This window comes from Excalfactoria chinensis, chromosome 9 (assembly GCF_039878825.1).
Source record: "Excalfactoria chinensis isolate bCotChi1 chromosome 9, bCotChi1.hap2, whole genome shotgun sequence".
NCBI classification, from domain to species: domain Eukaryota; kingdom Metazoa; phylum Chordata; class Aves; order Galliformes; family Phasianidae; genus Excalfactoria; species Excalfactoria chinensis.
Genome location: NC_092833.1, coordinates 1,867,800 through 1,884,429, shown reverse-complemented (window position 1 = coordinate 1,884,429; position 16,630 = coordinate 1,867,800). Strand labels below are relative to the sequence as shown.

General features: G+C 43.6%; 1 protein-coding gene across 7 annotated transcripts in view; it reads right to left on the bottom strand.

Moving 5' to 3' along the window:
• Positions 1 to 16,630, bottom strand: part of FARP2 (FERM, ARH/RhoGEF and pleckstrin domain protein 2) — a 53,494-nt gene that overhangs the window by 9,685 nt on the left and 27,179 nt on the right. For 6 of the 7 annotated variants that reach the window (XR_011904679.1, XR_011904680.1, XM_072344752.1 and 3 more), the window contains 11 exons: positions 16,049 to 16,144; positions 14,592 to 14,755; positions 14,377 to 14,445; positions 13,276 to 13,333; positions 12,661 to 12,907; positions 4,040 to 4,218; positions 3,348 to 3,437; positions 3,122 to 3,255; positions 2,091 to 2,172; positions 1,095 to 1,332; positions 301 to 431 (listed from right to left, as the gene is read on the bottom strand). Coding sequence is in view for 5 of the 7 variants with exons in the window: in XM_072344752.1 (XP_072200853.1) it covers positions 301 to 431; positions 1,095 to 1,332; positions 2,091 to 2,172; positions 3,122 to 3,255; positions 3,348 to 3,437; positions 4,040 to 4,218; positions 12,661 to 12,907; positions 13,276 to 13,333; positions 14,377 to 14,445; positions 14,592 to 14,755; positions 16,049 to 16,144 (1,488 nt within the window). In the remaining 2 variants the exon portion in view is untranslated. The remainder of the gene's footprint in view (positions 1 to 300; positions 432 to 1,094; positions 1,333 to 2,090; positions 2,173 to 3,121; positions 3,256 to 3,347; positions 3,438 to 4,039; positions 4,219 to 12,660; positions 12,908 to 13,275; positions 13,334 to 14,376; positions 14,446 to 14,591; positions 14,756 to 16,048; positions 16,145 to 16,630) is intronic. The other variant, XM_072344753.1, reaches the window with a different exon arrangement.

Here is a 16,630-nt window from a genome sequence, read left to right as displayed (position 1 = left end):
GCTTTTGTTGAGTACAACATCCTGCTTCCCACTCCAACACAGAGCCCTGCACCCGGGTGGAACCAGTTTCTGCCCCACTGACAACATGAAACTGGCTGGAGTTGAAGCAGAAGCATTTGTGATCTACTTCCCTACCACACTGCCGGGAGCTAAACATGGCCTGCTATGAAAACAATTATTAACCACTCATCCCACAAAGGCGACCAAGGCAGCGGTGATGTGCATTGAGCAACGCATTGCAATGCAACACCTCGGTCATAAAAACAACAAAGGCTTCAAAACCCCAGCAGGGTTGCTTACCCGACCAGGTGCTGTGAGATTGTCAATACCAATCAAGTCGTGCTGCAGCTCTGTCAGCTTCTGGAAGTTCTCCAAGCGGATAAGGCTGTGCTGTAGCTGGGAGGTCATCTCCGTGACTTCCTTCAGGGCATCTGTGTGGGAAATGATGCCAATGGGATCAGAAGGAGGAGACAAACCCAGGCTATCCCTGCAAAACCGAATCTGAAACTGACAGCTGGATTCATTCGTAAGAAACGCTTTATATAGAGAGAGGCAAAACAGAGACTTCACAGTAACTTCACAAGTAACTTCAGAGTGTCTCCCTACGCCTCTGGAGATTATGGCGGCACAACTAAGAAGTAAGAAGCACGCAGCCAAAAGTCAATTGCAAAGTAAGGAACAACTACTTTCTATCCAGTGCACAGAACTTCAGAGCCCTGCACCAGAGCACGACAGGACACCGGTAAAACCTGGTACTGTAAAGAAAAACAAAATTCATATTTCAATACAGTCTAAGCACCTCCTGAACTAAGCTGCCTCCTGACACTTTCCTGCTTTTCTACTTGATATAGGCTGTCATTCCTTTCCTGGATATTGAATCAGAGAACACATCTGGCAGTTCTGCTTTCAGCAATCTAAACCAAAAACTCTGTGCATTTCTCACGGCTGCATGGGAGAATGAGAGAGGTCTTGAGAGGAGAAAAGGAGAACGTATGTTGACCGTGCAGCTGCAAAACTTGCTGTCTCCTGCAGGGTACCTGCCAAGCAATTTAAGACCCTGCCCAGCATGTGTGTACAGCTCAGTGCTCACTCACTCCGGCAATCTGCAAAGTCCCAGTGCTCTGCTGTGTAGTGCTTGCAAAGCCTCCCCAGGATCAACTTGTAGTGCATCAGCCTCTGGATCGGCTTGAGCAGGAAAGTGTTGAGTGGCAGATAGCAAACTTTCTGCAGCTCAAACTCCTTATAAACCATTTCCAGTTTCTTCAGGCGTTTGGTTGCTTTCTCCAGTTCTGTCAGGACCTCGTCATGCTTCTGCAAGTAACTTGTAAACTCCTGTCGAATGGCACAGAAAAAGCCAAAGAGCCTGCTACAGATTTTGCAACAATAAGAATCTGGCCACCACAGCACAAGCGTATCTGCCCCGTGAGGTCCCCAGCCCCAAACAAAGGTACCCTCATTTCAGAACGTACACAGTTAAGAATGTTTGGATTTCGATATTAATCAGCCTCATGAATCAGTGTCTCCATAGGGGTGAGCTGAAGTTGTGCACAGATAGGAACACAGAGAAACTACTTACATATTTCTCTTTTGTCTTCTGCTCAGTAACTAACACACAGCCTTTCCTCAAGTTAAACACAGGCAGAAAACAAGCAACCCTGCCATTGAGCCCTGCAGTAAATATTTTGTTTTGAACTTGTGTAGCAGCAGTAATTGTTTGCAAGTTGCTTCAAGTCAAAATCCTGGGGATTTAATCAATGGGGAATGGTTTTAAACTGAGACAGGGGAGGTTTAGGTTGGATCTTAGTAGGAAGTTTTTCACCCAGAGTGTGTTGATGCACTGGAACAGGTTGCCCAAGGCTGTGGATGCCCCATCCCTGCAGGCATTCAAGGCCAGGCTGGATGTGGCTCTGGGCAGTCTGGGCTGCTGGCTGGCGGCCCTGCACACAGCAGGGGGTTGGAACCATATGATCAGTGTGGTCCTTTTCAACCCAGGCCATTCTATGATTCCTGAATGTTAAACTACCACCTTTGTCAACAGGAAGAAAGGAACCAGCAGCCCTGGCCCTCCATGATCCAAATCCTTCAGCTACCTTCAGAGTGCGCATGTTCCTGAGCATGACATCTCCAATGCGTTGATAATCTCCCTTCACGTGAGCATTTGTCTTTCCTTCCCTGAAACACACATAGAAAGATTAAATAAGAAGGCACAGTGGGGGAGAAAGGAAGATGTTTCTGTTTCCTCCCTCCAAACCCTTCTCTCCTAAAGGAAGCAGAACTAACGTTAATCCCGCCTCCATCCATTTCAGCTCCCATTGCCTCGATGGAGGCTGCATAGAACAACAAAATCAAAACCTGGGGAACTGAGAAGAGAAAAGGATTTGCCTGAAAGTCTATTGCAGAGTTCAACCTTTCAGACTTGCTGAGTAAATGCCATTGTTACAATCCTGCCCAAGTCTATGAATTTGTTTTTGCTCATGCTGTATATTTCCCATTTCCCTCGCTTCAGATTCAGGTTGCTTTAATCTTACATGATGGCCTGGATGGTTCTTTCCAGAGCAGAAAGCTTTCCAAGTGAATTGGAACACTCAGGTATATACAGCAGCTCGATTCACCAATGCAAAAAGAGAACAAAAATCATCTAATGTTTCATCATCACCAGGAGGAGGGAAAAACATCTCCTTATGAGTGGTAGTGAATATCTTCTTACATTACATAAAGGTTCCAAACTGAACAACGTGCCCTTTAAAGTAAACAGTGCCGCAAGAATCTAATTTTAATGACAAAAAAGCGTTTCCCAGATTCTCAGCTGGAGGTTTATTAACTGGAAGGTACTGAAAAAATGCACACATTATCTTCCTGACCTTCTCTTTTCCAAGGCCAAACAAACAGCACCAAGTTATGTTACAAAAACACTGGTCTGGGCATCCAGACCAGGCAAATACAGGAGAGTGTGCGTAAGGCACTGCCTGAAAGATGCATTCAGTCATTGATTAAAGTTCTGATTTATTAGAATACTTGTCTTCCATTCTCCTTCCATTTGAATTGGTATTTCTGCTTATGAGCATGGTTTTAATGCAAGGACTCAGGAAAAGATGCCCACACATTGCACTTCAGTGCTTACCAGAGTGAAAGCCTCTGCTCAATCTCCTTCAGAAAGCCTCGGTGGAACTCATAAATTGGGTCTATGTTAGAGAAGAGTAACGTCATCAGGCCCTCTGGCATTGCACTCTCCTTGATAACAGCACTGCGAAACCACTGCAGGAACAATCACAAATTACATCATTGTTTTTCCCACATAAGAAAACTCAAGGAAACAAAAAGCATTAAAGAAAGCGAGGAGCCCTTACCACTGTAATAACTTCCAGGTCCTTTAAATATGTCCGTTCTGTAGCAAGAATCTCCTTTGCAATGAAATATGCTTTGTCAGTTGGATAGCGCTGAAAGAGCACAAAATAATCAATAGGTAATACAACGTAGGTGCTCTTTTGCAAAGCAAAAGCTCTAATCTTGCATACATTCTTCCTTGCTATTGGAAATGAAGGTTTGGTTATAAACAAAACGTTGTTAAGAATTGCTTGAGTTATGTTTTGTTTGTTTTAAACCACTCTTAACTGAATTCCTTTCTGCCAAGCCCTGCTGCTAGGGAGAACCTGTTATTGTCACTGGTGCTGGCACCAAGGAGTACCTGACGGCATGCAAGGGGAAGACAACAAACAGCAGAGCCCTTTGGCCTTCTTGCCTAAAGGTCCCGACAGAGATATGGCGACCAGAACATTAAAAGGAGAGAGCAGAATAAAACAGGAGTAAAGAGAACACAGAACAGCTTCTTCTAGAAGGATGCAGCACGGCCACTGACTCCATAAGGAACGGAGTTCAGATGACAAAGCCTTCCTTGTGCTGCAACAGAAGGCTTCGGGCTCTTCCTAAGGTACCAAGGAGACAACAGACCTGGCTGAGCACCCATACGCTGCAAGCAAGACAAGCTCTGTGCTTTTCAGTGAGTTCATTAAGTACATTCTCTGCAGTGCTGTGGTCTCACCTTACGTTTCGTCTCATCGTCCTCTTCTATCCTGGCACCACCAGCATCACTGAGGACAGGGCTCAGGAGAGGAGATGAACCCTGGCCAGCTGCGTTCAGGTTCACAGGGAATGCTGGGTTCAAACCCAGGGGACTCTTCAGCACGAGGGAGGAGAGCTGAGAATGGTCCACTGGGAGACCTGGAGGGGAAGAGAACCAGAAGATGGAGTGGAAACGAAGAGAAAACATGCTTTGCATATCCTGTATCTAAGACAATTACCCACTGTTACCGTAAATCGTAATTGCTATCTCACATAAAGAAGGAACACACCCAAAGCAACACGCATCCAAACACTTCAGTGTGTCTCTCAAAGTGAACGGTTTTCTTTGCACACCAGTCAAGTAACAGAGCTCACAACACAGGTCTATGCTGCAAGTAGCAAGAATGCCCCTTTAAATTCATCCTCTTCTGAAATAAGGATTACTTCTCAGCACAGGGGAAAGTCAGAGCAAACCACACCAGCAGAACAACACCCTGCTCTCAGGTAAGCACACCTGCAGCACAGTGGAAGACAAAGGTTTTCAGTGGGTGGTTACAGTCCTGTTGTACAGTAAAGCCCTTCTGAAGGAGGAGCAGTGTGAGCTGCTTTGCTCTGAACTGCTTATTTCTTTAGTCTGTTTGTGGACTCTTTAAAGACTTCCAAATAGGTAAGGCACCACTGCAGTGCATCTAAAGCCCATCAGCAGCTCTGCCCCCTTCTGCAGCCCCCTGAGATGCAGCATGCAGACACCCCACAGGCCCTGCAGTGAGCATTGCTGCTCAAAAGCCACTCGGTATGACCAAGTTAAGAGACGCTCCGACTATTCACACTACAACCTTCCTGAAACAAGCATTTTTCCTTCTGATCTTCCCTACGATAAACAGCCATGCTAGCAGCACTTCCCAGCACTGTTTGCTTTGTATTCCAAGCAGAAAGTGAGAGGGGAGGACACCTGACCAAGGGTCCCTTCCCTATCACCGTTCCCATTCCAGATTCAACGTAGCACCACCCCTGCCTTAAGCCGCGCCGCCCTTTTCCCTATTGTCAGACTACTTCAAAACCCACCTAAAAAAAGTCTTTCATTATTAAAAAACCAACACCAAAACCCACGCAGTCCTCGTGTGCACCCTGCCTTCTTTTACACGCGCGTTGGGGAGCGGTGGGTCCCTCCATTGGCAAGGCAGGAGGCGGGCTGGGCTGGGGAGCAGCAGCCCCGCAGCGCGCAGTTGCGGCAGGACAGTGAGGAGGAAGCGAAGTGCGTAATTTCACATTGACAAATGCAGGAAGCTAAACAGTGCTGCACTCGGTCACCTGGAAGAGATTCAGCTGATGGAGGCTGCAGTTAACTGTTAACACTCTAGGCACGCCAAAGCACGCGCAGAGCCTCCGTCTGCCTGCGCATTCCTTCACTCCAGCTACTTCTAACAGCAAGGCAGGGAAACAAGCATCTGACATCTGTTTCACCTCCACGGGGACAACCAGAAGGCCGCTTTTGCACAGCAGGGATGGTGAAATCACAGCTCCACAGCCAACAAGGCAGCAGCACGGGGGGGGGGGGAGAGCAAGGAGCTGCTTTAAATTCTTCCCTTCTTCCGACTATCTCTTACAACACTTATCCACTCCAGTTCTAGCGACCTTCAGTGCGTACGGAGGTGAAGACTGAAACCCAGATTCGAAAACAAGAGAAGCTGGGAGTATCACACAAAACACAGCCCTGGGAAGTTCATTATTGGACTATTTTACGGCTGTTGAAAAAAGCACAAAGCAAAGCCAACTTGAAGCCAGCTGCTGGAACCATTGCCTTACCTTGTATTTCCTTCAAGAGTACATGAATTGCATCCCTCTCACTGACATTGGTAAAGATAATATGCATCTGGGTTACTCCTTGTTTATGCCTGTTCTAGCTTTGGGTTTATTTATATTTTAATGACGCCTATTTAAATGAGCAAAATAGCATCTATAGCCAAAATCCATTTGTAATAACCCGCTCACAGAATTACTGCAGGGCTCCTGGCTAACCTGTCACACTTCTCATAGGGCAATTATGGCAAATAAAGCTGTATTTAAATGCAAGGTTTGACAAAAACAAAGCACAAATGCTGATTCTTACACTTGAATGCTTAAAACACTTCAAAGACAGACAACAAGGAGAGCACCCTACTAAAAATGATCACGATGGGATGGCCTAACAGCTATGCAAGGTTTAAATGTTAGCAGTAGGATCCCTTATCAGAAGGGCTGCCCCACCATGTCCCTATGGGGTGATGCCCTTCAAAGGGAGCCCAGGGCTAATGGCAGCTCCCCTCCGTTGCCTTCCCTTCCAACTGCCCTCTCTACCTGCAGATAAGGAACACGCGTGGGTTGTTTTACACACTGTGGTTCTTAAGCTTTATATACGGTCACTGTGCTACACGTAAGTCTTTGTGCCGTGTTGGAGAAGCAGGGATTAGCTCGGCGAGATTTTTAGAGGTCTTTCTAGAAGCAAATATTCATGCCAAGGAAAAGGTTTACCCACGTATTGGTCACAGATTCCTGAAGGACTCTGAGCCTAGGAAACAGGAAGCAACCCAACCGCCTGTGTATCCTATGCTTAGAATAAAGGATAGCTCTTCTATGAACACAAACATTAGAGAAGACAGCCCAAGGAACATACCCAGTTTAAAAGACAGCGTATCCACCATCACATTCCACTCTAGGCATTATGTGTAACTTTCAGTCCCACTTCTAATCCCAAACGTCTACAGAAGACAGCAATCTGAACAATACACACCAGTATTGGGGCGTGCCCTACTCTCAACCAAGGCATGGAAGAGGGAAACTGGCTTGGGAAATCTGGTCATGAAACTGTAATGACACTGTAAGGTGCCTTGGCTAGGAGAACATTTATTCTATTTCAAACACAAAGGTAACGAAAAATAAAGCTAAAAAGCCCACGATGTCATTTATATCAAAGTTTTCCTTATTTTATTGCATAAACAATTAGAATTATGAATTAGTACAAATCTGTAGGTCCATAACCAGCAATCTCAACAAACACAGAAGTATTATAAGAGTCCCAACATGTAATTCAATAAAACATTTACGGTATGAAAGATAAAAGTTCGAGAGATCAACCAAGGAATTCCAGCCTTCTTTGTTTCCTTAATGTAATCCTTTCCTGAAAGAGTAGCACCTATTTCACTGGGGAGTCACTCTAATCAAGGCACGTGTACCTCTATTGAGAAGCAGGCATTTCTGGTTTCATCCCAAGCTGCTGAACTGGCACAAAGCCCACCCTTGTGCTGCCATCCCGCAGCAGCAGGAGGATATTGTGATTGCAAAAATACATAGCAGCACCTTCCCATACTGCAGCTTCAATGAACCGTGCCCCAATGCTATGGAATGCTCTGTGGACTAAGCCTGTAACAGCCCACCAGCATACAGCAAACTAAGTGGGTCTTTGGGACTGTGAAGTGCCCCCACGTTCATACACGGTGTATATGTATGCCCACACATACACATGGCATTCGTGACAGCTTCGCTGTAGGATCTACTAAAAACTAAAGGGAATGACAGCTAAAAGTCTACAGTGAGAACTGCAGTGTATATGCATTCACTCAGTCGATACCTGATAAGTTCAGCTTTGGATTTTATGCAAAATGACAATAATGGGAATGACTTACCAACAGGTTTGCACCAAACTGCACACAGAAATGACGTTTATTGGCACCTCCAGAAACTCTTACCCTCATTAAGGTTTGCAGCTGAACAGAAACTGCCACCACAGGAAGAAACCACCAACCAAAAAAAGGAAAACCACCCTTACAGAAAACCACCTATGACCACAATACAAACATACACAGGGAAAAGGAGATCGGGAGTTGCTGATCCAGCAGTGCAGAAACTCACTGGAAATTAAAGTGAAAGCTGAGAGCAAATCAACGCGTTGCCCCACTAAGACAAAATACAATAACTCCTGGGAAATATACAGCACTTAATACTCGAATGATGAGTGCATATATTCAACTTACCAAGAACAGGCACAAGCAATAATACAGGCTGGTAAGGCTTTAAAAGTTTAACCGGGTTGCTGATTGGTCAAAGAATATCCTGAGACCAGAGCTCTGTGCAAATGATCAGCTCCACTAACAACATACACCAACATGCAGGTGTTCTCCTATAGTGCTTGACATTCACAAATGCATTGAAGTGTGAATGGTTGTAAATAGGCACATGCGGTAATACAGGTGCAGAGTACCTTACCCCTGTGAAGACATTAGTTCCTTAATGTCTTCTAGTTACACTGCAAGGCACATGTTGAGTACCACCAGAGAGCTGTAGCTATCAGCCTAACTCATTGGGGAACACCATTGATGTGGACATACCTTCTGCAGCTGCATGTATTTGGTGACACAGGTTGTATTAGTACAGGCAGCCTGGAACAGAAGAAAGCCCCAGTGGTTCTTGCTGCTGAAAAAACCAAAGTGCTAAAAGCTGCACGTTGACAAGTGATCCATGTCTCTCAGACAGCATTACATCCATCCTTGCCTCCCATGGCAGAAAGCAAACAAGAACAGACGTACCTCCAGAAGTGACCAACACAGGCAGAGAAGATGCACATTTACCTGCCACAAACAAATGAAGCTTTGCAGCCAGGTTTTCACCTACCCCTACCACAGCAACTCCTCCTCCTCCTCAAGGTGAGCCAGCATTGTAAAAAGACAACAGAGCAAACAGCAAGAAGTAACACAGAGCTGCTATTCAGGACATAACAACACTGAAGTTCACCCATTCATTCCCTCAGCGCTATTCAAAGACAAAGCACAGAGAGGGGAAAGCCCTTCCTTCCCTCACTCCCTCCTGTTGTATCAGTAGACTGCTGGAGGAGAACAGGCTGCCTGGCATAACTCCAGTGCACCAGAGTAACTGCCAATTGATGCAAAGCACTCAGACCAGGCTGGTTTTGACTCAGTCTCCATCACAAAGGAAATCCAAACTCATCCCCCTAAAGGAAATCAAGGAGAAGATTTTCTCAAGGCTTTCCTGCTACAGTGCCTGTATGGAAAACCACAGATAAAGCAAAATAGCTAATCACACAACTAAATCAGAAAAGGGCAGAAAAAAATCCACAAGAGCCATATGCTACCAACAGCAAGGACAAAACCAGCAGGTGCTGGAGGCACAGACAGCAGTACTGAACTCCTATAGAAACAGCACTCCAGCAGTCTATCAGCCAGGAGAGGGGTCTATCAGCCAGGAGAGGGGTTTGGACCTCGCTGGAAAGATTCTGATTGTATCTAACAGCATGTACCCTTGCTCCACTCTTCCACACTCCACATCTGGAAATGAGAAAGCAGCAGACTGTTTGCAAGTACACCACAGCGTGCAATCCTAGCAAAGGATACTGATTTTTAGGTGCTCACCAGCATTGCCTCTATGTGAGCATCCCCAGCTCAGACGGAAAGCAGAGCCAGAAGACAAGAAAGGTCAGCATTCATGGTGATAACCAAAACCTTGTTCTGATCAGTTCCATACCCGGGTCAAGGCTCTCCTTCCCACACTCCTTACCCCAGCCCATCCTCTCCTGTGGTTCCACACACCTTGCTCTAAGCTAAAGGACTCAGCTCTCCAACTCCTTTGGGAAACAAAACAGGCATCACATTAAGGCTCTTACTACTACTTAAAAACATACACATCCCTGAGATTTAGAATTGCCAACTGCCAACAGAAGATCCACATAGCTGCAAAGAATATAAGGAGAAGTACTAAAGACACCTTTTAGTACCAAGTGCTCTGCAAGAAAACACTCTTAGCAAGCCTTCTCTCGTGACTACCTGGTATGTTTGTTGAAAACACTCCCACAAGGTTTTCTCTTCTGAAGATCTTGGGAGCTTTTGAAATGCTACAGAACGGAGCGGGACTTATTCCCGTACTGAGCATTTGTAACGTCTTTAGAGAGAATGCTTGTGGTTTAGGCACGAAACATAAAGCAGAGGCAGACGTGGTTATATGCAAATAGCCCCATCTTGACGTTTTTTACTTAAAGATGTAAGAAAGTAAAGGCCACTTTTTAAATCTTACATTGATATTCGTCTCTGACTCTGCTACCTGTAGGAGAGCCAGTAGATAGAAGTCTGTTTTCTGTTTTTCAAGTTACATAATGTCATTGTGGGAAGGAAACCAGCCTGAACAACACTTAAAGGTACCACTTGTGACACAGCTGAAGACCCCTTCTAAGTGCCTATTCACAAACGTCACATCCATGAGATTATATCTCCACAGGTACGAACAAAGAGAGGTCAAACAAAGAGCTAGAATGCACATTCAGTAGAAAAACAAAACTAAACTTGTATTGAAAAAAAAATAAGACCTATTATACAGCTGCACATTCCTCTAAGGCCAAGCTAGAGCTGTGTTCTAAATGTGCTTTGTTTTCCTGTGCCACTGGCAAAGGCAACCAGATTCTAATGAAACAACAGCGATTCCATGCAAACAACTCCCACAGCACTTGTAAGCGCCATGGAAAATAATCCTGCCTCACTAAATACTGAACTAAAAGGAACAGGTGACCAAAGGATGTTTTACTTCCTCTCACTTTCCAATGGAGAGGAATTCCCCTGAACTTTCAGTTAACAGAGTTCTGTGAGACGATGGTACTTTTTTAATGCTTGACTAAGGAATGAAGGTCTTTTAACAATATATCGAGCCCAGAGCTAAGAAAGTCAATATGAATGATACTGAGTATGAAATTACACTTATCACCGTAAGCTGATTATTTCAAGGCACTGTTTGTACTCGTACCGCACCTTCTCCTTTAATAAGAAAGGTCATATTTTAAAGAAAAATTAAAGCTTTCACCACATTTACCTCCACCTCTCTTCCCTAAATCAAGTAGATTCTCATGAGCTAATCAGTAAGTACTTCAATGTAGCACAATAAAGGAAAGGTGAGATAAAAATGCAATGCAAACTAAGTGCTTTCATAGTCTATGTATGCATCTCCAAACTACTGCAAAGCAGAAGGGTGCTTGTTTGTTGCTGGACTACTGAAGGCACCTTATGGTCAGAAAATATGAGCGTCTTCACAAGAAGCTTTGCTGGCTCCCATATTCACTTGATCACGTTGCATAGTTTTGCACCTTAAAAATCATCCTTCATAGCTGACTTGAAGACTGTCTCTTCTTTTTGATTGTGGGGAAAAAAACCCAAACACAAAACACCAAGAACTGTCGCCAGCAAAAATGATCGCTGTAATCACAGGCAGCATATTTATATCACTCTTTACAGACATGTTCAGAGCCAAGAAAAATCCTTCGATATACTGCAATTTGCAAACTGATGGTTCTTAACTTCTCTGAAATCAGTGGTTTCTTTCCCTAAACGTGGTGTTTTGCAAACATTGTGGCCTGTTCTGACACACTCTGGACGCAGTGTGTTGTACAAAGCACAGAACTGAAGCTGGTGTGCTTTAAGGGAACTGAAGACAGACAGGAATTAAAATGATCAGCTGTGGTATGTGATTTCAAATCCTGCCACTGGGTTAGAGTTCTCTTGTTTAAAGTGACTGACATCACCCCTTTCTGACTTCTAAGTCTGAACAGCTGAGAGGAATCCACCACAAAAATGAAGAGTCAATGATTGACGTGAGTCTTCTCCGTCCAGTCTTCTTGAGTCAGATTCTTTAAATTATTCTGAAAATCAAAAGTTAAGTTCTCACCGGTTGCTTGAGCAAAAGGATTACTAAAGAAAAGGTTGACATCCAGAGGCGCAGCGGTTTCAGAGTCCCAGGAGTCTGTATCTGTACTGCTTGAGTCTTCTGTGGTGGTGGGAGGGTAGCTCAGCTGCTCCAGCTGGTCAATGATGTCAGTGAACTGAAAGGCTGAACTGGACTCGGAGCGCACTGAGTAGGCTGGGAAGTTCACCATGGAGCTCGCTTCAGAGTGGTTAGCAGAGCTGTACGTGTGCAGGGAGGACGTACCGTTGAGTGGCAAATTGTTGAGGGAGCTGCTCTCAGATTGGTTGTTGATGAGTGAGCTTGTTTCAGAAGGGCTCAGGAGGCTCTGCATTCGGCTTGCTTGTGCCTTAACCTCAAACAGCTCCGAGGTGTTGGATGGTCTCTCATTGCCATTGAAGTCACTCCCTTCTTCAAATTCAAACTCGTCTTCCACATTCATATCTACTGCTTCTGTTGAGTACCTGTCAGGGCTTGACTGAGGAGAGACTGCGTTTTGTTGAAGGGCATCCTTCGTTAAGCCTGGAGACTCTGATGCATGCTTAGAATAATCAGAACCCTTTAAATCTAAACCGCTGTACACATAAGAAAATGCCTCAGAGCCCCCTGCAAAAAAGGATATTTCTGCAGGGTCATCATCAATAAACTCTTCTGACACCTGTAACTGTGAATTTGTCAGTGTGAACAGAGGGGCACCCCTACCGCAGTGTTGATGCTCTTTTTCAGCAACAAAACCACCTGTGGTAAAGTCATCCTCATCATTGTCATTTTTACAAACAGCAGCCCTATTCTCCTTGTTACTCTTCTCTACATCTAAATCTAAACCACAACCACTCTCAACAACAGGACAAGCAGGGTTACAGTTTCCTGCAACACTACCAAACCCAACACCTTGGAATGACTGGAACATGGGAGATCCAGGCTGCTGCACCAGTTTCCTCCCCGTTTCTTCTGCAGGCATTGGGCTGTTTTTGTCCGGAATCCTTGTGTACGGTGCTCGGGGGTCCAAGGAGGAAGGGCTGCTTTCTGCAAAGATGGGCAGGATGGAAGGAGCAGCTGAGGAATGAACGGAGTGGAAGGAGACAGTCGCTGAGGCAGGAGACCCCGGGGTCCTCAAGCCCTCGGGGAACGCGATGCTCTGAGGGAGAGAAGTAAAAACACAAAGGGTAACAGGATGAGCTCTTCTACAAAATGAAGTTACATATAACTGAGCAGTTCAATGCTCTGAAATAGCAACTCGCTAGGAACTATCACATCTTCTCAGTCAAACTGAACTCAGAACAGGAAATGACTCGCTTTAGACTCCATTATAGCTACAACTATCAAAGCTGTTACTCCTTGCAAAACAAAAAACAACAACCCAAAAACTACGCATCAGGAACGAAGATTAGACTGCAAAGCTGACTCCAGACTAACAGCTCATCCTACCATACTCCTAGGCAGTCATCCTGGAAAGCGGACTGTCAGCTTCACTGACTGCACTACCTGGAGTCACACAGAACTAACCTGTTTTGGCACATCTGTGTTCGAAGCATGAGTGGACACTCTGACTCTGCTGTGCCTCCTGCAGAAGAGAAGCATTCTGTGAGTATCCAAGGCAAAAGCCAGCCTCCTCCCTTCCCCTTTCATTCTAAGAGCCAATAAAAAGTCTCAAGATGCATTTCATTATTACCTTTTAACAACTAATTCAACCATTTAGATTGGATCACCAGCTTAATCCATCAACCTAACACAAGTTATGCTGTCATACAGGAAGGGTGCTCAGCTGAGCACCCCAAGACATTAAAACTACTCATGAATAGCAGATTACAGAAAGCCTTCTGAAATTCCTATTAAAAATCTTGTAAAATTTCAGGCATATGACTATGAAGAGTTTCTCACCTGTATATGGGTTTCACACTCAAGTTTAAGTGATGCCGTCTAATAATTAAAATGTATATTCTTTATATGTTTAGAAATGAACATTTAGGGTCATAGTTTCAGGCTTGCAGATCTCAAATTCAATTGTGCCGTAACTGTGTAATTTCAGGCATTTTCCATGCTTCATTTCCTGCCTGTGCAATACTACAGAAAGGCAAAATGCTAAGTGTATTAACAAATGAATGTTACTTAAAATTAGATTGCTATGCAGCACATCCTACATCAGATGTCAGTAAACACTGGTGGTATTCATATTTACTTTGTCCTCAGACCGTGAGTTCTACACATGGGGAATGACTTAACTACTGCCCATGGGTGCAAGCTGTATGATGCCCTGAAATTAACAACGTGACTGGAATTATGTTCACAGATTGGGAACCAAATCGATACTCTTTTGGATTTTAACTTGAATTCGATACCTCAACTTTCTTCAGTATCCTTTTATCAAGTCTCTGTAGCTTCTAATACTGCAAAGTAGTCACAACAAAGCAATGAGGACTATACATGTGCAACTCAACGCTGCCATAATTAGTCCAGCTACTTTGAATATGAAGTAAACCTTAGTAACCAAAAAGACAGCCAATGAAAATGCCTCCAATAGCCTTTTAAAAGCAGTTCTAATTTAGGAAGTAAGAACGCTGTGAAAGACTCAACCAAATGTCACCTGACAAAATAATCTGGATTTACCTTTCATATGGAGTTTTCTTCATCCCACTGTCTTTGATATAATCCACTAGCTGCTTCTGAGTTCGTCCACTGTGAATCCACAAAAGTAGCACAGTTATGAAAAGCAGTGTATAGGAATTACAAATGGAGTTACTTGAGAATATTTTTCCCTTTTGAGTTCATTTCCTAAGATAGAAGCAATTCAGCTTCAGCAAGCGTATGATGTTCCTCCATACCTGTATCTGAACGATGACCCTCTGCTGAAGAAGACTGCTTTAGCCTTTGGTTTTGGCTGATCAAAGAGCCTAAAAAACGTGTGGTATTCAACACAGATTTTCCAGAAGTTCTTACATTCATCCCTACTTCCCAAAAGAAACTCCAGTGTATCTTGGTACGGGCCCTGGGAACAAAACACAAGAGCTAAGTAGAACACAAGATGGCAATGGAAGAGAAAAGGAAGGGACAGATATCAGCAAAAAGGCTCAAAAGATGCAGTGTTCTGCTGAGTTATTTCTCACATACATGAAAGCTATGAATATGATTTTCACGCAATCATTCAACTACTTTAAAACTACTTCTTACATAGAAAATGTAAAAACACTTATCACACACTTGACTAAGGCTATTTAAGTGAAATAGCAGTGATTTTCAAAGTACTTTTACTTCTGAAAAGCTCTGATGCTTTTCCCACGTGCTGTGGTTTAGAACAGGCTGGACAATGGCGTGTGTGTGGCAGAATACAGTTACCACATGGCATTCCTGAGGGTCTCACTGTGAGATGCACGACTACACATGCAGTCAGTGCGCCCTGTTTCAGCTTTCTGAGGTATACATTGCTGTATTATGTTCATCTTTTGTTTTCCATTCTAAGGTAGCCTTATGCTGAACACAATCCAGTCGTTAAGCGTGGAAACAACAAAGAAAGTGATGATAAATTCGATATTTGCAGTCAAAAATCAGCCAAGCATAAAAAATACCTTCTGCTATAAGGACATATTAGAAAAATAAGGCTGCAGTAAGAATAATCGTATAGTTCTTAAAACTAAACTCCAACAATGTAATCTCAGCCATTTAAAACTTCCTGAAACACATCTGATTACTTTACTATGGAATCAAGGGACTCTGTACCACAGTTTTCATTTAAGCAGCACATATTCAACAAGTTCCTGGATAAAACTGCCATATGAAGCAATCACCTTCTGTATTAGCAGTGTAATGTTCTCTTAGGGAGCTACAGCCAAAAGCACTCCCTGCTGTGCCTTTATCTGAGCAACAAAGATTGACTATTTCTATGCTTAGGTTATCCTAGCTCATGTTGGACAAGAGTGGATCAAAGAGCTTAGATGACTCTTAACATCCATTTATACCCAAGAGAAATAGGAAGTGCAACCTTTTCATAGTAAAAAATAAAAAGTTCCTCTGAAACACCAGGTTCTTCATTTCTCTTCCTGTAGTATTTACAACATGCCCATGCCTTTGTCAGAGAAACATGAAGATGAAATCTATGGTGACAGGCATGAGGTGAGAAAGATTTTTACTCGAATGGTGAAGATACGCCTAGTTCTCTGCCAATGTCTTATAAAGTCACAAATTGAAGAATTTTTCCATGATAAAAGTGTACATATAAGCATATACATATAAGTATACGTAATTTTTCCAACACTGACAAGGTAGTTACTGTGGCAAAACTTACACAGACCTCTGGGTGGAGTTTAATAAGGAATCTTTTCCTCTTGAAGCTCAGCTTACGGACCTTGGACCAGTTAAAGGTATTGATTTTCGTATTACCCTGAATTTAAACAATAAAAAGTTTGCAGAAAAGTTTCAGAAGAACAGTAAAGCTAATTCTTTTGCAAGCACAGAAATACATGAAACAGGCACCCAAACCATTCTGCTTAATTCCTATTTCTGGTAACAATATTACCTTAGGAAATGTTCTCCTTTAACACAAAGGCCAACTACAAACTGTATGATGTCTGTGCATCTCTGAGCAGACAGCAGAAAACTGAAGGGAAACCTGGAGAATTGGGATGTAAAAACTATTTTCTATGTACTTCTATGTGTCAAGATCAATATTATCCTAGCAAAAATACACTGCAACAATAAAGCGAGGGAAAATAAACACATACACCGAGATTACAGAACTGTTTTAGAGCTGTATGGAATAGACTGATTGTTACTCTTGAATGTGTATGTAAGTAACTTTCAAATAGATGACATCGAACATTTTTATTTGGTGTCACTGTTAGTTCTGTGATCTTTACGCTCTTCCATC